Below are 18,922 nucleotides of genomic sequence, written 5' to 3' on the forward strand. Positions count from 1 at the left end.
CTTCTCCCCCCTCTCTCATGTCCCCCTAGAACCACCAGTCCTGTTTTCTCCTCAGGATTGTTTATCCTGCCCATCTTATATAGACATATAGAGTGAGAGGTTAAAAAAAAAAGCCAATAGCTAGTTCCAGGTCTGTCTGCTGACCGTTATGCGGGCTTTCCAATCAGATTTGATGAAGTGCAAAAGCCTGTCCCCCGAGTCAGGAGTCTAGTTTCAGGACTCCTTGGGGATGTCGTTGCTGCCCTTGCTGCTCTGTTGCACTCCCTTCATGTTTCGCCCCACTGTGCGTGGGGCAGACCGGGCACAGTGCTCACACTGTCTCCAGTGTTGTCCCCCATAGCACTGTGGGTCAGTGAGGGGGCGTAGTGTCTCATAGTGGGGCCAGCCCTATTGTCTTCTCTGTGCATTGGCTGCTCCGAGCAGGGTTGCTGTCCCCAGGGTTTGGTGGACCGTGATGAGGTCCTCTCTCTTAGTTTGCGCCCCTGAAGTCTGGACAGACCCGTCACTCTCCCCAGGCTGTGTCTTCAGTGCTGTCCTCTGTATCACATTCTTCTTGCGAGGGAAGTCAACCCAGCTAGGCTTGAGTCCGGCCCCATAGTCATGTTAGTTCGCTGCTCCACGTTGGCATGTTGCCCTCAAGGCTTGGTGCTCGGTGGTGATGAAGTCTGGTCCCTTTCCCTTTCCTGTGGAGACAAACAATGCCCTCCCATGGGCCTGTTCCCCCACCACCTTTTGATTTCCCTCTCCTTTTTAGTTGGCTGCCATATGCATCCCTGGGTTGAGTCTGACCCCTGCCAAAGTGCTTGACCCTCAACCCTGGATGTATGTAATAAGCAGATTACCCTCTAGGACCATTATACTTTTTGAGCTTACCTCAGTGGACTCATGGTATACTTGTCCCTTTGTGCTTGGTTAACTTCATTTAGCATAATCTCCTCCAACTCTTCCCATGAGATGATGTGCTTCATGAGTTCATCCTGGATTTTTAGGGCTGCATAGAAAACCATTATATGTATGTACCAGAGGTTTCCAATCCATTTGTCAGTTGATGAAAATTTAGATTGTTTCCAATTTATGATTGTGAAATGCTGACAATGAACATTGGAGCACAGAGGTCTGATCTTGGTCTGTATCTTACTTCTTCTAGGTATTTGCCCAGCAGGGGTATTGCTGGGTCATATGGTAGCTCGATTTCCAATCGTTTTAGAAACTGCCAAATTAACTTCCATAACGGCTGCACATATTTACAGGTCCACCAGCAGTGGATGAGAGTTCCTATCTCACCACACCCCCTCCAGCATGTGTTGCTTTCTGCTTTTTTGAATTGGGCTATCTTTGAAGGTGTTAGTGGTATCTCATAGTTGCTTTAACTTGCATTTCCCTTATGACTAATGACTGGGAACATTTTCTCATGTTTATTGGTCATTTGGATTTCTGCCCTTGTAAAACTTCAGGTCCTCTGCCCACTTCTTCAGTGGGCTGTTTTATTGTTGTAGGATAGCAGAGTATTGTAGACTATAGTCCTAAGTCCTTTGTCCAATGTGTCATTGCTAGATGTTTTCCCACTTTGTGGGTTCTTATCATTCTCTAGGCAAATTCTTTCGATGCTTACAGGTGTTCAGTATATCCCACTTGTCAATTTGTGCTTCCTCAGTGTTTGTGTCCTTCCCTATTTCCAATACCCAAACATTCCCTGTGCCAAAGTTCTTAGGTTTGTCCCAATTCCCTTGTTGATGGCCCTTGTAGTTCGGGTTTTACCTTGAGGTCTGTGATCCACCTCGACTTTATTCTTGTGCGTGGAGGTGAAAGTCGTGCTGTGCTTTGTATTTTCTGCAGGCAGATATCCATTTTTTCCAGCAGTACTTGTTGAAGAGGGCATCCGCTTCCCATTTGATATTTTGGGGGCCCTTATTGATCAGTTGTCTGTATGCTGATGGTATTTGTTTTTGGTATGCTGTTTTAATTTCTGGATTTTCTTTCCTTTTCCATTGGCCTGAGTATCTGTCGTTATACCAGTACCACGCTGTTTTTACTACTAGGTGGGTGTTTTAATAGGTGCTAAAGTCAGGTAAAGCAAGCCCTCCTACTTGGGTCATCTTGAATTCTGAGCTTCTTCCCTGTTCATATGAAGTTGGTCATCAGTTTTTCCAATTCCTTGAAAACAGAGGTTGGTATTTGTATTGGGATAGCATGAAATTTATATAGTGCCTTGGGTAGGATTGGCATCTTAACTATATTGAGTCTTTTGATTCACAAACATGGGATATTCTTCCATTTGTGGATGTCACTTCTGGTTTCTAGTAATAGTGTTCTGTAGTTTTCCTTGAACAAATGTTTTTCTTTTGTTAAGTATATCTCTATAAATTTCAATTTGTGCTTGGCTATTGTGAAGGGTACTACCTCTTTGATTTCCTGTGAAATCATCCAATGTATATAGCGATCCAATAGACTTGTTGATCTTGAATCTTGCCAATCTGCCATATTCCAGCAGTCCTATAGTGGAGCTTTTGGGGTTTTCAATATATAAAATCATATTATTAGCAAGTAACAACAGTTTCACCTCTATCTTTCCCCAGATGAATTCCTTTAATGTCTTTCCTTTGCATTAATGTTGTTAGCTATGACATCCAGTACACACTGAATAAGACACGGGGCCTTTTTTGTCTGCTCCCCTTTTTCAGTGGCAATGTTTTAGTCTTTTCTCCATTGAGTACTACACTGGCTGTTGGTTTTTCCACATATGGCTTGTATTATGTTGAGGAATTTTTCTTCCATCTTCTTGAGTGACTTAAACAATGGGTTTTGGGTGTTGTTAAATGCTTTTTCTGCATCTATCAATATTGTGTGGCCTTTACCCTTTTTCTTGTCCATGTGGCTAATAACGTTGATGGACTTTCTGTTGAACCATTACTGCCTCACTGGAATGAATCCCACTTGGTCATGGCGAATTATTCATTTTATATACTTTTGTATTCTATTAGCCAATATTTTGCTAAGGATTTTTTGCATTGATGTTCATTAGACCTATCAGTCTGTAGTTCTAAACTAAGGTGTGATCTTTGCCCGATTTAGGGATCAACGTTAACTTCAGAGTTTGGGAGTTTGCTGTCCTTTTCTATGCTCTCAAAGTTTCTGTTGGATTGGTATCAGTTCTTCCCTGAAATGCTTGGTAGAATTCCATTTCATCCCTCATTCTGGCTCTTGATGTTCCTTCCTTTGGTTACGTTTGCCAACTGATAGGTAGGTTTATTGTGTCAACCTTCCCCATAGGGACATATGGGATTAATCAGGTAGGTTTTAATTGGGAGGGTAAGTTGATAAATGGCTCAGCAAGGTCTAGCCCCCTCTGGTGGACTGGCGTTCGGCTGCTTTAGTTAGTTTTCTGCCTCAGCTTATAGGCTACAACACAAGCCAACCTGTAGATGTAGAGCTTCCTTCGACACCTGCTTCACCAAGCTGCTGGTATGTATATCGCTCAAGTTTGAGGCTGGTGGATCCTGTCATCTTGCATTGCTTGAGTTCAATATCCCATTTGGGCATCTCAGCTGCTGTTGGTGACCCGCCCTGCTGTTTGTTGCCTGTGAGTGGACTCTGCCTGCATTAGATAAGGGAAGACTCAGCTGTCTGCTTCCTTGACCTTGAACTTGGCAGCTCTCCTAAGTTAAAGGACTTCTAGTATATTTTTTCCATGAAAGTAAGTTGAACTGAGGCCTTTGTACTGCTGTTTGGACTAATTTGCTGTTATATTCATGTTGTATAAACCTACACATACACACCATATAAACTCGTGTATAAGCCAAGTTTTCAGTACATTTTTAATGCAGTTTTTGTGGTAAAATTAGGTGCTTCGGCTGATAGTGTGTATATATATACAATCATGAGTGTCTCGGTTTCGTTTCTCTAGAGAACCCTAACACACCAATGGTCTCTTGATTTTGTTAATCCTTTCAAAGAACCAATTTGTTGCTGCATTGATTTCTTGCATTGTTTTCTTGTTTTGTGAGAGTGTTTTGTCACTTCCAGTTAAGAACTCTGACCAAGCACATTCCTTTAACTTAATCATGTTTCAGGTTTCTAACAGTTGCAAAGCAACTTTCTTCCCCCACTGCTTTCTAGGCTGAGACAACTTCCCTGGTATATAGTTAAATGCTATTTAAAAAAAAATCAAACTACTATAGCAATGCTTTTATTATAAAACCATTCTTTTGGCATTAGTTGGTTACAGTGATAGCAAGATACTGTCAGTGTGGCATAGCAGATCTAATACAACAACTGCACTCCCTGCTCACTCTGCTTGCTATCCAGGTGACCTCTTACCCAGCACACACGTTACCTGCAATCATTACTGCTGCCTCTCTCTCTCTCTCTCACACACACACACACACACACACACACACACTCACTCACTCACTCACTCACTCACTCACTCACTCACTCACTCACTCATTAATGCTGTGAATTCACACACACAGTTCATTAGGGAGGAGGTGATGCTAGGAGATTAGATTGAATGTTGTTAAGACTACAAATTTCCTTTATGGGGCTCCCCACCCATCCCCCATTCACTCTGCTTGAAGAAAAATCCAATTACTTAGAGCTAGTCTGAATAGCAGCAGCACCTGAGGAGCATCGCATGTAGTTCTTGTTAAGAAGCAGTACTTGCGCACATTTTACTGTGCAAAGGGGATAAATAACCTTTTACATTTTTATTCCCAATACAAGCAAAGGGAACAGCTGCTCTAGTTTCAGACTCCTCATTGGAGTCCCTTAAAAAAACCGAGTCATCACATCAAGTTCTTCAGGCTGATGTTATTGCTGGGCAGTGACTGGCTGCTCACTGTCTGTGCTGTGTTTGCTTTGAAGGGATCTTCCAATGTATCTCCAATACTCCTTTCTTATAATGTCCTTTTCTTTAGCTAGGATTTCACACAACTGAAAATGAACAAAAAATCATTAAGTTACTTAAATGTGTAACTCCATCTCTACACAATAGAGCCCCACGTAAACCACCATTCCTCATGCGACACTGCTAGCCATTGGCTATCTTCACATCGCTTCTAGCCTGAGTGTGGGCTTCTGAGTGACCATGCTGACTGGGGCATAATGCTAAGTGGCCCATGCAGACCCAATTCTGACACACTAGAAGGAAAAGTGCCGAGTCCCACTAGCTTACCTCTAGTGCTTTATTAAGAATGTCCTCTTTGTTGTCACATTGGTTTTCTAGCATGTCTTCATAGATATCCACAAGAAAGGCAATCAGGTAGGGAGAACTGTGACTTGGTTGTAAATCAAGTAACTGATTCAACAGGTTAGGATATTTAGAAAGGCCACGATCCTGCAAAATCCTAAGGGGTGGGGGGGACATACACTCAATTTCGAAGAGGAAGATGATTTTAGAATAAACAAAATAGAGAACAAGACCCCTGACACACAAGCAAGAAATGGAGACCTATTTTCAAGGGTTCTAAAATATGTAGGGTTAACTTAAAAGGTATTATTACTAGGGTTCTAGTTCATCCAAGTATGGGCTTATTTAAAAAGGCACATTTAACTATGTCTCCAGGAAGAGTGGAAGGTTGTAGACCAGTTCTCTCATGAATACACTGCCACAGTCTCATTAGGGTCTCTCTCTCTCTTTCTCTTTCTTTCTCACTCTCTCTCTCTCTCTCTCTCTCTCTCTCACACACACACACACACACACACACGTAATCAAAGGAACAACTTCCAAGAAATCTGCTGGGTTGGTGAAACTCTAAGCAGGAGAGGTGTCAGCTCAATGGTTATGGGACTATGTTTTGGGTACTAAGTACATATCTGAGCTCTGTCTTTCTGGTCCCAGAGACCTGTATGCATTGCTCAGAGATTAACTGTCTGCACTCCTCAGTAGAGAACGAGCACCCTGATTATAAGAATTTCAACAAGTACACTGGCCTAACACCCAAGTTATAAAAAGGCTAAAATACAATGGAATTTTAGAGATATGGGAGCTACCATGAATAATTAGGAGCTGAGTAAAATCAGGTTAAAAAGGACTATAAAATAATCTGATACAACTCAAAACTGCACAACATTAAAACATTTTTTAAAAGAAAATCTTCATTTTTTAAAAAACAACAAAATTAACAAGTGAAGGGACAGAACCCACGCTGGACAGATGCTCCTATTCCTCCAGTGGGCTCCTGAACTCCCAACTGTACAGGCCCTTGGGACCTGACACATTTCTTCTTCTTTTTAATCATTTTTTTGGAGGCGTTTACAGCTCTTATCACTATACATACATTGCCACATTTGTACATTTGTTGCCATGATTTTCAAAACATTTTCTTACTTGAGCCCTTGGTATCAGCTCATTTTTCCCCTCCCTCCTCCATGAACCCTTGGTAATTTATTATTTTTTCATGTCTTACACTGACCGATGTCTCCCTTCACCCACCCACTTTATTGTTGTCCATCCCCCTGGGAGGGGTTATATGTAGATCATTGTGATCAATTCCCCCTTATTCCCTGCAACTATCCCTTGCCTTCCTGGTATGGTTACTCTCATTATTGGTCCTGAGGGGTTTATCTGTCCTGGATTCCATGTTTCCAGCTCTTATCTGTACCCATGTACATGCTCTGGTCTAGCCGGATCTGTAAGGTAGAACTGGAGTCATATTGGTGGGGAGGAAGCATTAAGGAACTAGAGGAAAGTTGTTTCAATGGTGCTATATTGCACCAACTGGCTCATCTCTTCCTTGGGACCCTTTTGTAAAAGGATGTCCAATTGTATATAGTTGGGCTGTGGGTCTCCATTCCCTATGATTTTTTTTTATTCGGGGTCTTTGATGCCTGCTATCTGATCCCATTGACACCTCATGATCATAAAGGCTAGTGTGCTTCTTCCACATGGACTTCGTTGTTTCTCAGCTAGATGGCCACTTATTTATCTGCAAGTCTTTAAGGCCCCATACGCTATTCTCTTTGGATAGCTTGGCACCATCAATTTTCTTCACCACATTTGCTTACGCGCCCATTTTGTCTTCAGCAATCGTGTCAGGAAGGTAAGCCTCATGGAATACCAGGTTATTAGAACAAAGTGTTCTTGCGTTAAGGGAATACTTGAATAGATGCCCAATGTCCATGTGCTATCTTAATACTAAACCTATATATGTACATAGATCTATTTCCCTATCGTTATATAGATTTACATATATACATGACTGTATTTAAACCTCTGTGAATGTCCTTTGCCTCCTAGTTGTTTCCGCTATTTACTTTTCTTTTGTCCCACTATCATGTTCAGCCTTCATTCGGGTTTCAGTAACTCCTCTCGGTTACAATGGCCTTGATCTAGCCCTACCAGGCCTGCTACATTCTCCTCATTAATTTTAGATCACTTGTTGTTCCCTTGTCCCTGGGTTTGTGTTGTTGTTTTTTAAATCATTTTATTGGGGGGTTGTACAACTCTTATCACAATCCATACATACATCCATTGTGTCAAGCACATTTGTTGCCATCATTTTAAAAACATTTTCTTAATCCTTAAGCCAATGGTATCAGCTTATTTTTCCCCTCCCTCCATGAAACTTGATAATTTATAAATTATTTTTCCATTGCTTGCACTGTACGATATTTCCCTTTACCCCTTATCTGTTGTTCATACCCTTGGGAGGGGGTTAGAGATAGGTCATTGTGATTCACACACTCGCCCCACCCCCCCACCAACCGCTCCTTACCCTCCTGGTATGGCTACTCTCAATACTGGTCCTGAAGAGTTTATCTGTCCTGGATTCCCTGTTTCCAGCGCTTGTCTGTACCCATGTACATGCTCTGGTCTAGCCAGATTTCTAAGGTAGAATTGGGGTTATGATAGTGGGGGTGAGGAAGCATTAAACTACCAGAGGAAAGGTGTTTGTTTCATTGGTGCTGTACTGCACCCTGCTGATCTTCTCCCCATGACCCTTCTGTAAGGGGCTGTCCAGTTGCCTACAGATGGGCTTTGGGCCTCTACTCTGCACTTCCCCCATTCACATTGACATGACTTTTTATTCTGGGTCTTTGATGCCTGATACCTGATTCCGTCGACACCTCATCATCACACAGGCTGGTGTACTTCTTCCAAGTGGGCTTCGTTGCTTCATAGCTAGATGGCCACTTGTTTATCTTGAAGCCTTTAAGACCCCACACAATATATTTTTTGATAACTGGGCAGCATCAATTTTCTTCTCCACATTCGCTTATGAATCCATTTGTCTTGAGCGATCAAGTAGGGAAGGTATCTCAGAATGCCGGATTATTAGAACAAAGTGTTCTTGTGTTGAGGGAGTACTTGAGTAGATGCCCAATGTCCATCTGCTTCCTTAATACTAAACCTATATATGTACATAGATCTATTTCCCTATCGTTATATATATTTACATATATACATGACTGTATTTAAACCTCTGTCCTTTGCCTCCTAGTTGTTTCCTCTATTACTTTTCTTTTGTCCCACTATCATGTTGAGCCTTCATTTGGGTTTCAGTAACTCCTCTCGGTTACAATGCCCTTGATCAAGCCTCACCAGGCCTCCTATACCCTCCTTGACATCAATTTTAGATCACTTGTTCTCATCCCTGGGTTTGTTAACACCACTTCCTTTCCCCTCCTCCCCTACTTCCATGTCTCCCCAGAACCACTGGCTCCATTGTTTTCTATCCCAGATTGTTTATCCCTCTATCTTATCTAGATAGACATGCAGAGACAATAATAATCACAAAAACAAGACAGAGAAAATAAAACAACAAAACCACCACCAATGACAAAAAAAACACACCAAAAAGGCCTATAAATAGTTCCAAATCTGTCTGCTGACTTTTAGGAGTGGTTTCTGGTTGAGTCTGATGGGGGTGGTGTCACCCCCTGGCCCCAAAGTCCATTTTTGGTATTTCCCAGGGACTTCATCGCTTTGGTCCCCTTGCTGCTCTGTTGCATACCCTTAGTGTCCGTCTGTGTCCGTCCCCTCGCTTCCCCCCCCCCACCCCGCATGCTGGGGTCAGAGCAGGCACAATTCCCACAGTGTGCCTCCAGTGTTGTCCCTGCAAGTGCTAGCCCTGACACATCTGACACATTCCTCGTGTGATCAGGCTCATCCTTTGTGTTCACTCAACCTAGTCAGTGTCCAGACAAATACAGACTTTCCTATTGAAGAAGCGAGCCTTGTAAGAGAAGATCACTGGAAATGAACAGACAAACTGAGTATCCACTTGTACAGCCTGCTTGTGAACAGCTGCCCTGGCCTCTGACCAGTTCGTCCCGTGCTAAACTGGAACAGAGCATCCATATTGTCTTTGTTAGAAAGGCTAAAAGACTCATCAATACAATTAAAATGGCCTTACTGTCCACTCATGGACTGTTCTACAACCTGTGCCATGTACGTAAGAGGCGGAGAGAAGGGAAAGAGAGAACACGACTCTCGGGAGGGACTATAACGCTGCTCTATGACTAGATAGAGAAAATGGAAAACTCGTCAGTACCACTTTTGAAGATAATGCAACGTATTCTACGATGCATCACATGAGCAGCTTGATTTTCTTTAATTCTATAGTTTATAGACATACAAGCAAGCAAAAACAACCTCCTACCCTTTCAAATAGTTCCATGCACTTTCGTTATGGGGTACGAGCTTGATCATTTCCAGAGTGTACCTATAAGGAAAAAATACAAATATATGCATAACTTACCAAAAGCAGCAAAACATAAGCAGTTTAGCAAAATTGTTCTGCACCTTCAATTGTACTCTCACTTGTCTTAGTTCACTGAGCTCTTCCTGTTGCCTTGGCTCCTCTCTGGGTGATTCCTAAAGTTACAAAATCCCTGGAGTCTGCACTTGAAAATTCTTACACATTTCCTTTCCACTATGAATTTGTATCTAATTTTGAAAGATACTTAACTAACCTATAGGCTTCAATTGACAACAGGAAAAAGTGAAGAAAATGGAAATTTTCTTTAATCGGGAGGTTCCCAATGCAAGCTACAACAAGGAGGCCATCCTTCAATGGCCATGGAACCCCGGAGAGTTTAAAATCCACTAAGCCGTGAAAAGCCCTAGTTATTGACAAAGGACACCTCTATAGAGTGAGCAACTATAAAAGAATGGAAAATCAAATTGCTTGAATCAGAAATGAAAGAAGGAACATTACTACATCACATAGGAATATAAAGGAATGCTATGAGCAGTTGTGAAGTATATTAAATAATTTTTTAATTAAATAATTTTATTGGGGGCTCGTACAACTCAATCACAATCCATCCATCCATTGTGCCAAGCACATTTGTACATTTGTTGCCATATATTAGATACTCTTTATAAAATGGACAAATTCTTAGAAAGACAGACTATCAAAACCAACTCACAAGGAAACTATCTAAAGAGATCTATAAGAAGGAGAGAATGAACCAGTAATCTAGAAACAATGCAATGCTTACAATGTTGGGTTGCTAACCCCAAGGTCAGCAGTTTGAAACCACATCTGCTTCATAGAACGATGAAACCTCCTACTCCTGAAATACCCTCAATGGCAGGGAGTCTCTCTCTCTCTCTCTCTCTCTCTCTCTCTCTCTCTCTCTCTCTCTCTCTCTCACACACACACACACACACACACACACACACAGATTTCACCATTGAGTCAAAGAACCAATCCTTCACAAATGCTTCGAAAAACAGAAGGTACAGGAACACTTCTCGGCTCATTTTAAGCAGTTAGTATTACTGGAATATCAGTATTAGAAAAAGACATTACAAGCAAATACTACTGCTGAAACAAAAACACCAGAGCAGTATGCCTTATGAATACGAGCAGGAACATCCCCAACCTAATATGGAACATCATGAGAAGTCCACAGCTAACACCACACTGCCAAGTGAGAGGCTGGATGACCTCCCTCAAGGTGAGGGTAACGATTTCTGCTCTTGCCACTTCTACTCAATAGTGCACTGGAAGTCCTAGCCAGAGCAATCAAGTCAATTACATAAATTAAAGGCATTCCAACTGGAAAAGAAAAATACCCCGATTTGCAGATGACATGATCTTAAAGAAAATCCTACGGAATTTAAAAGCGAGATACCTATTAGCTTTAACATAGAAGCTTAATAAGGTTGTAGAACAGAAATTTAATCTATAAAAATGAGCTGGATTCCAACACACTTGCCACGAACAATCTGAAAATGAAATTTTCACTCATAATAGCATCAAATGAATAAAGAGTTGAGTTTATAAAAATGTTAAAAAACATATTCTGAAAACAAAACACTTAATTTCTTAAGGAAAATGCAAATCAGTGGAATCTGATTTGGTTTTAGTCCATCTAAATTTAAATATCTATACGTGGCTACTGTACTGAGCAGTGCAGCTTAGACCGTGACACGGTAGAAAGTAAGCTGAGGTGTGGTGGAGGGCTATATTTCTGCCCCAGACATAAGCTGGGGCAGAATGAGGGCAGGTCAATAGTTGACTTCTCTTTAAAATTTAAATCTCCAGAACCCTACTCAGAACAGATGAAGGAGAATTGAGTTGCCTTGAGTCAAGAAAACAACTCAGAGGAATCACAGGCAGATGGTGTCCCATAAAAAGCAGCTCTCCCCAGAAATTCAGAACAACTTTCAGAATCAAAATTGTAACTGCAGTCTAATCAGGCTTTAACAAACACTAGTACAGTTCACACTGTAAAACACAGAGACAAATAGATCAGAGAAGATAGATATTAATGTTTATGGATATGATACAGAAATTCATGTCAACTCAGAAAGGTCTAACTCTTACAATACCCTTCTGTGCAACGGAGCAGTGAATCTCTCTTGGGGTGGTTTCCCACTGGCTGGAGACATTTTTGGTCTTCTCAACTAGGCTAGTGCCAAACATCCTCCAATCCAAAGCAGTCCCCAGAATGGAGAATCACCCAGGCCCAAACCCTGCACTAGAGAAGCCTGGCATCTTGGGAGCATGATCTGAAATGCAGCAGAATATACAACAGATCATTGTGACATAGTGTCCTCAACACAATGAAATTTGACTTCTTTTCAATCTTCTAATATTGATATTTCAAGAAATTTGAAACACTGAAGAGTAAAGTACACTGGGTTACTGGTAAACTTATAATACAATGTTTCAGCTCAGCCATCTTTTCTATTCAGTGAGGCGGAGCTGGGTCAGCCTTGACATCTGCTGCAGCCCCATTCCTAAGAGCTGCAAGGCAGGTAGGCAAGTCTGAAGAATGAGGAAATAAAGGAGGGTACTAACTGGACTTCTCTCTCCAGTATAACTGGATCATTGTAGCCTGTGGTGTTAGAAATTACAAAGTATCTTTGGTTCCAGACAGAGTTATTTCTCACATCTTCTTTGAGAAGTTGTTCTACATATCGCAGTTCTTCATCCCAAAGTTTAAATTCCTTTAAAAAAAAAGGAAAAGAAAAATCAAACTAATTATAAATATCCTATTATAAACAAGCAGTAGGTAAATAAAGTGCATGTAAAGAAGGTAGAACTGAAGTAGAATTTAGCATACATGTAGAAGTGACAGTGGTAAGTCGCAGAAATCGAAGCAGTTTGTGAAACCAAGAGGGCCCAGAACAGGAGGAGCAGCAACACAAAATAAAAACCACCAAAGACCGCCATTGCCACAGAGACAATTCCTACTCACAGCTACTACAGGACAGAGTAGAACTGCTCAAAATACAGACCAGGTAGTGTAGTTGTTGAGTTGGGCTGCAAACCACAAGGTCAGCAGTTCAAAACTACCCGCCTCTCCATGGAAAAAGACGAGGCTTTCTACTCCTGCTAACAGAGTTTCAGAAACACCCATTTGCAGTTCTACCCTGTCCTACAGGGTCTCTGTGAGTCAGCATCGATTCAATGGCAAATGAGTTTATATCCACATCTGTTTCATGTTAAATTTTGAGTTTATTAATTTGAACATTTTATTGTGCTTTAGGTGAAAGTCCACATAGCAAATCAGTTTTCCAGTCAATGATTCATTCATACATGAATTGTACCATGACACTGTTTGCGATCCTTACAATGGATTAACATTCACCCCATTTTCCTAGCTGGGTCCCGTTTCCATTGGTCTGGATTCTGTCCCTCCCAGGTCTTACATCTTTGGTTTGGGGCAAACGTTTCCCTTTGACCTCATAGAGCTGTTTGTTCTAAGGCAGTGGTTCTCAACCTTCTTCATGCCATGACCCTCTAATGCAAACAGTTCCCCATGTCGTGGTGACCCCAACCATAAAATTATTTCATTGCTACTTCATACCTGTAATTTTGCTACTGTTATGAATCTTAATGTAAATGATATGCAGCATGTATTTTCATTGTTTCAAATTGAACATAATTAGTGATTCATCACATAAACAATATGTAATTATATGTTGTAAAATATTTTTCTAATGACAAATAAATGAAATTTTGTCTTGAAGCATGGTGTAGCATGGGTTTAACAGTCTTCACGCCGGATACTCATATGTGGGCGTATCTGCATGTGGGTGGACCTGCCTGGAGATAGAGGAGCGGTGTCTCGGTTCCTAAGACCATGGGAAAGAGGGGTTGTTCAATCCTCAAAGGGGTCCCGACCCACAGGTTGAGAACCGCTGGTCTAAGGCGTTCCTACGTGTCCTGAATGGCCTCCACGAGTGTCCGTGCTTCCATTAGAAGGCTGTCTCTGCATAACACTTTCTAGAGTGCTGTATTTTCACCTTTTCTAAGCCAGATCTTCTACATGTGAAAGTTGGATATTGGACACTGACTAAAAACACTGAAGAATTGATGTACTTGAATTATGGTGCTGGCTAACAATGTGGAAGTTCTCATGGACTGCCAAAAGCAAACAAACAAATCTGTCTTGAAAGGAATACAGCCAGAATGCTTCTTAGAGGCAAGGCTGGTGAGACTTCATCTCAGGTACTATGGTCATGTTGTCCGGAGAGACCAGTCCCTGGAGAAGGACAGCATGCTTGGTAAAGTAGGAGGGTGTCATAAAAGAGGAAAGTCCTCAACAAGATGGCCTGACACAGTAGCTACAACCAAAGGCTCAAGCACAGGAACAACTGTGAGGATGGCACAGGCCCTGGCAGGGTTTTGCTCTTTTGTATGGTTGCTAATATTCAGCGCTGACAAACAGCACCAGGCAACTGGGGCCTTCTAATGGCGGTCCTGGTCAGCATGGACAATAGTGGAGGCAAAGCTGGAATCTTTACGGAAGCAGACTGCCACATATTTCATTCATGAAGTGGCTTGTGGATTTGAACTGCTGGCCTTTAGGTTAGCAGTCAAGCACTTGAGCACTGTGCTACAGGGCTCTTTAATTAGCAGCAAAGTGACTTGTAATTCAGTACAATCTTCTTGGAATACAATTTAAATACCAAGAGGCATGTTCATAATATTTGACCTGAGAATAATTATAAATAACTAGCTCAAAACAAACAAAAAGTATCTACTAAAAGCTTATATAAATTATGTTGAAAACACGAGCAAACTAAACAATAAACTCAAACGCATTTGTAAGAGAATGATTATAGAGCATATTAATCAGATATAACAATACATATAGCCTTTAAATTTTATGTGCAGATAGAGAAGTAACCAAAGTATGTACAATATTAAGTAAAAGGGAAGCATTAAAAATTAACATAAACAATGAAAGTATACCAAAATATTGATGAAGATGTACACACAATTAAATTTTGGATATAGAACTTTACATTTTTAAGCTGTCTTATAAAAACAAAATACTGGTTGTTAGGAGGAAAAGGACTCAATTAAGATAATTTAAAAAATGAATAGGATGGTCAACTGAGAAATAAAAGACTTTCATTTTTTTCCAAAAAAGCAAATGTAGTTACGTATGTTGATAACAAAAAACTTTCAATATGATAGCTTCAGGTTTTAGAGGTAATAAAAAGAATGTATTAAAGATTATACATTTTAGTTCCCATGTTGAGTAGTTTAGTTCAGCGATACTTGCATGGCCAGTGATGGGGGTGGTCTTTAAGCTGCAGGTGTTGAGATAGCAGGTACAGAAAGAGAGCAAATACTTAGAAGCTTTTAGAATAACTTGGCAGATTAATTTTATGTCTACTGAACCCAGTGACAAAACCATAACACGCTGACTTCCTGCCTGCTACGTGCATGGGTCTGACGTGCACCCAAATAAATGGGCCCCTCGACAACCTCCACCTTCCTTTCTCCTTTTCCAGGACTTTGCTCTTTGGCTCAGTAGTAAGAATTTTTGTGTTGTGCTGAGACGGAATCCACCCTGAAGGCTGTCATCTTGGATCTTTATCGGAGCTTCATTACGTGCCTTCAGTCCTCCGCACTTTAGCTAGCAAGGCTGTGAAATGTGCACACTGCAGGCTGTAATAAGCTCTCCAATACTGTGTTCTTCTTCACACAGTCCAGGTTCTTAGGTTATTTGATGAGCAAATAGATGGAATAAATTTGGTAAGAACTCTCACACCATCTTCCTGATTCTCTTGTTATGTTCAAATGACTGCTTTTTGGGTTATGTACAGGTTTTGCATGAACACAACAAAGTGTTGTGGCTTCTCCATGTTATCCATAGTGTGGGAAAGATCAATGATGACAAACATATGGGGGGTGGGGGCGCTTCACAAAGTTCTTGGAAGAATTCCATTACCTTTCAATTCCATTTTCCCACAAACTTTTTGAACCCCTTTGTACAGGCGAGGTATTAAAAAATGTTTCATTTAATGTTTAAAACCAAAATTATCTTACAAAAATGTATATTCTACACTACTTTTTAAGAACGCACTACATTCTCATTAAGGAGTCCTGCTGGCACAGTTGTTAAGCAGTGAGTTTCTAACTACATACAAGGCTTGAAACCGTCAGCTGTCCCGGGGAGAAAATGAAGCTGTCTGCTCCCACAGAGAGTGCAGGCACAGAAACCGCAGGAGGAATTCCACTCTGCCCTCAAGTGTCACGATGGGTTGGAATTGACTTCATGGCAACGTGTTATTTATTTTACATCTACTTTCATCAAAAATATTCAGAGCGCTCTCGGTCGCGCGCCTCCGAGGGACACATCGCTCCAGGCCTCCGGGGGTGGCAGCGAGCGAGTTGCTCTGCTGTGACCCTTCATCTTCTAGAGATGCATCCTGATTTGTCTCCACACCTGCACACTGAAGAATGCAACGCCTTGATTAACTTGCTAAAGGAATGCCACAGAAACCACAGCGTTCTGAAATTTTTTGGGCATTGCAATGATCTTGATCGGGAGATGAGAAAATGCCTGAAAAATGAGTACGCAGAAAAGAGGTCCAGGAGCAGGGAGCATGGTGATTTGATGCGAAAGAGACTCTTGAATCCTCCAGAGGAGTCTGGGAAATGAAGTACATTTTCTCCTGAAGCCTTGACTGAGCGAAGACCTCAAGACTCTTGGTTGAGAATCTGTTTTATTTGGTGACTGCAAAGTGTGACCTACTTTTGAACTTGAAGAAGTGGGGGAGCCCAGGACTTTGTGTGTCATGTGGAGCCTTTAGTAGTAGAGGTCTGCCTCCTGCCAACGCACTTCTAACATGTGACCTTCACCGTCTACAACCAGCTAACGTGGAGTAACTTACCTCCCTCAATAAAGTAACTTATTTTAATCAAAAAAAATATATTCAGAGCACTTAAGTACTCCCTCAATGCAAGAATACTTTCTTCTATTAAATTGGCATTCTATGATGCTCACCTTCCCGACACAACCACTGAAGACAAAGCAGATGAATAAGCAAATGTGGTGAAGAAAGCTGATGGTGCCCGGCTATCAAAAGATATAGAATATGGGGTCTTAAAGGCTTGAAGATAAACAAGTGGCCACCGAGCTCAGAAACAACAAAGTCCACATGGAAGAAGCACACCAGCCTGTGCATTCACGAGGTGTTGAAGGGATCAGGTATAAGGCATCATCAGAACAAGGAATCTTATCATAGTGAATGGGGGTGGGGAGTGTGGAGTGGAGACCCAAAGCGTATTTGTAGGCCACTGGACATCCCCTTACAGAAGGGTCTCAGGGAGGAGACGAGCCAGTCAGTGTGATACAGCAACAATGAAACATACAACTTTCCTCTAGTTCCTAAATGCTTTACACCCCCTTCCCACACACACTATTATAATCCCAATTCTACCTTGCAAGTCCAGCTAGAACAGAGGATGTACATTCGTACAGATAGGAACTGGAAACACAGGGAATCCAGGGCAGATGATCCCTTCAGGACCAGTGGTGTGAGTGGCGATAATGGGAGGGTGGGTTGGAAAGGGGGAACCGATTACGAGAATCTACATGTGACCTCCTCTCTTGGGGACGGACAACAGAAAAGTGGGTGAAGGGAGACGTCGGACAGGGCAAGATATGACAAAATAATAATTTATAAATTATCAAGGGTTCATGAAGGAGGGGGCAGGGGGAAAGGAGGGGAAAAATGAGGACTTGATGCCAGGGGCTTAAGTAGAGGGCAAATGTTTTGAGAATGATGAGGGCAATGAATGTACAAGTGTGTTTTACATAATTGGTATATGTATGGATTGTGATAAGAGTTGTATGAGCCCCTAATAAAACGATAAAAAATATTCGGAGCACACTGAATTCATTAAAACCTCACTGAAGTAACTCAAAGATTAAACTATAGATTTTCATCTAGAATATAGGCACAAGTTGACTGTTACCAGGTCCTCAGCATTCTAGAAAGCACCACTGACTTTGGGCTGGATAACTCTTTGCTGAGGGAGTTCTCCCGTGTCTTCTATGATATTGAACAGCATCTGTGCATTGGATCCCAGTGGCATTCTGTCTCCAGTTGCTACAACTCAAAATGCTTCCAAAAACTGCCAAGCGTCCCTGCGGCAAGGGGCATCTTCGGTAAACACAACCACCTCTGACCGAGCAGTGGCTTCTGTGAGGACTTCAAGAGTCTGTGGGACAGCTCCATTTTAATTCTCAGAGACCACCTTCCCATCCTACTTCCTACTTTTAACTCCAGGGCAATTCACTGCCTTCATTACGTAGCCTATAAACAATTAGAGATTCTCTTCCGTCTTCTGCGCTCATGTGCCCTCTATAAAGAGAAATGAAGAAGTCTTTGTGGCTCTGCTGGGTAAGCACTGGACTGCTGACCTCAAGGTCGCTGGTGCCAATGCAACAGCTGCTCCTTGGGACTCAGACGTCCTTTAGAGGGGCGATATGAGTCAGAATTGACCCAATGGCAACAGGTTATTTTAACAGTTGAAATGAGTTTTATCTTTTAAAAACTGAATTAGGTTGAAATATATAAAACCACAAAATATCAAATATAAAAAGAGAAAAACTCTGGATACCTCACTTCATGAAATTTAAAAGCTACATCAAAACTGAGGGATAATTTGGAATCCTTTCTCATGGCAACCTGTAATGATGGTTTCGGGAAGGAAAATACTGGGGAGACTGCTTTTCAAAAGTCTTGACAAGTTGTGGTCAGTATGCAGATGTGTCTAACACACACTACACATAAAGTATAGGTTAATATACTATACATTACACACCTTGATGGTGTGAATAGTTGAGTGCTTGAATACAGTCTAAAAGTTGGAAATTCACACCCACCCAAGCCCAGGAGAACAGACACGGCAATCTGTTTCAGGGCAGTCTTACAAGCCCTGCAGGGCAAAATGAGTTCCCCAGGAGTTACAATCAACTCACTGGCAACTAACAACACTCTATTACATACACTTTTATTTCTTTTTAAAATCATTTTAATGGGGGCTTATCACAATCCATACATCCATTGTGTCAAGCACATTTGTACATTTGTTGCCATCATCATTCTCAAAACATTTTCTTTCTACTTGAGCCCTTGGCATCAGCTCCTCATTTCCCCCCTTTCTCTCCCCACTCCCTCCCTCCCAGACCTTTTATAATTTATAAATTATTA

At 41.6% G+C, this 18,922-nt stretch overlaps 2 protein-coding genes across 2 annotated transcripts in view; one reads left to right on the forward strand and one right to left on the reverse strand.

The window, feature by feature from the left end:
* Positions 1–4,170: 4,170 nt before the first annotated feature.
* FNTA (farnesyltransferase, CAAX box, subunit alpha) overlaps positions 4,171–18,922 on the reverse strand; it is a 35,722-nt gene continuing 20,970 nt past the window's right edge. Inside the window, exons 6-9 of the mRNA XM_075556583.1 lie at positions 12,258–12,406; positions 9,603–9,665; positions 5,174–5,345; positions 4,171–4,932 (exon numbers count right to left, since the gene is read on the reverse strand). Coding sequence (XP_075412698.1) covers positions 4,810–4,932; positions 5,174–5,345; positions 9,603–9,665; positions 12,258–12,406 — 507 coding nt within the window. The 3' untranslated portion in view covers positions 4,171–4,809. The remainder of the gene's footprint in view (positions 4,933–5,173; positions 5,346–9,602; positions 9,666–12,257; positions 12,407–18,922) is intronic.
* Positions 16,123–16,631, forward strand: LOC142454418 (COX assembly mitochondrial protein 2 homolog). The gene has a single exon (XM_075555738.1). It carries the CDS (start codon positions 16,123–16,125, stop codon positions 16,360–16,362), a length of 240 nt encoding a protein of 79 aa, XP_075411853.1. The 3' UTR covers positions 16,363–16,631.

This window comes from Tenrec ecaudatus, chromosome 8 (genome assembly GCF_050624435.1).
Source record: "Tenrec ecaudatus isolate mTenEca1 chromosome 8, mTenEca1.hap1, whole genome shotgun sequence".
NCBI classification, from domain to species: Eukaryota; Metazoa; Chordata; class Mammalia; order Afrosoricida; family Tenrecidae; genus Tenrec; species Tenrec ecaudatus.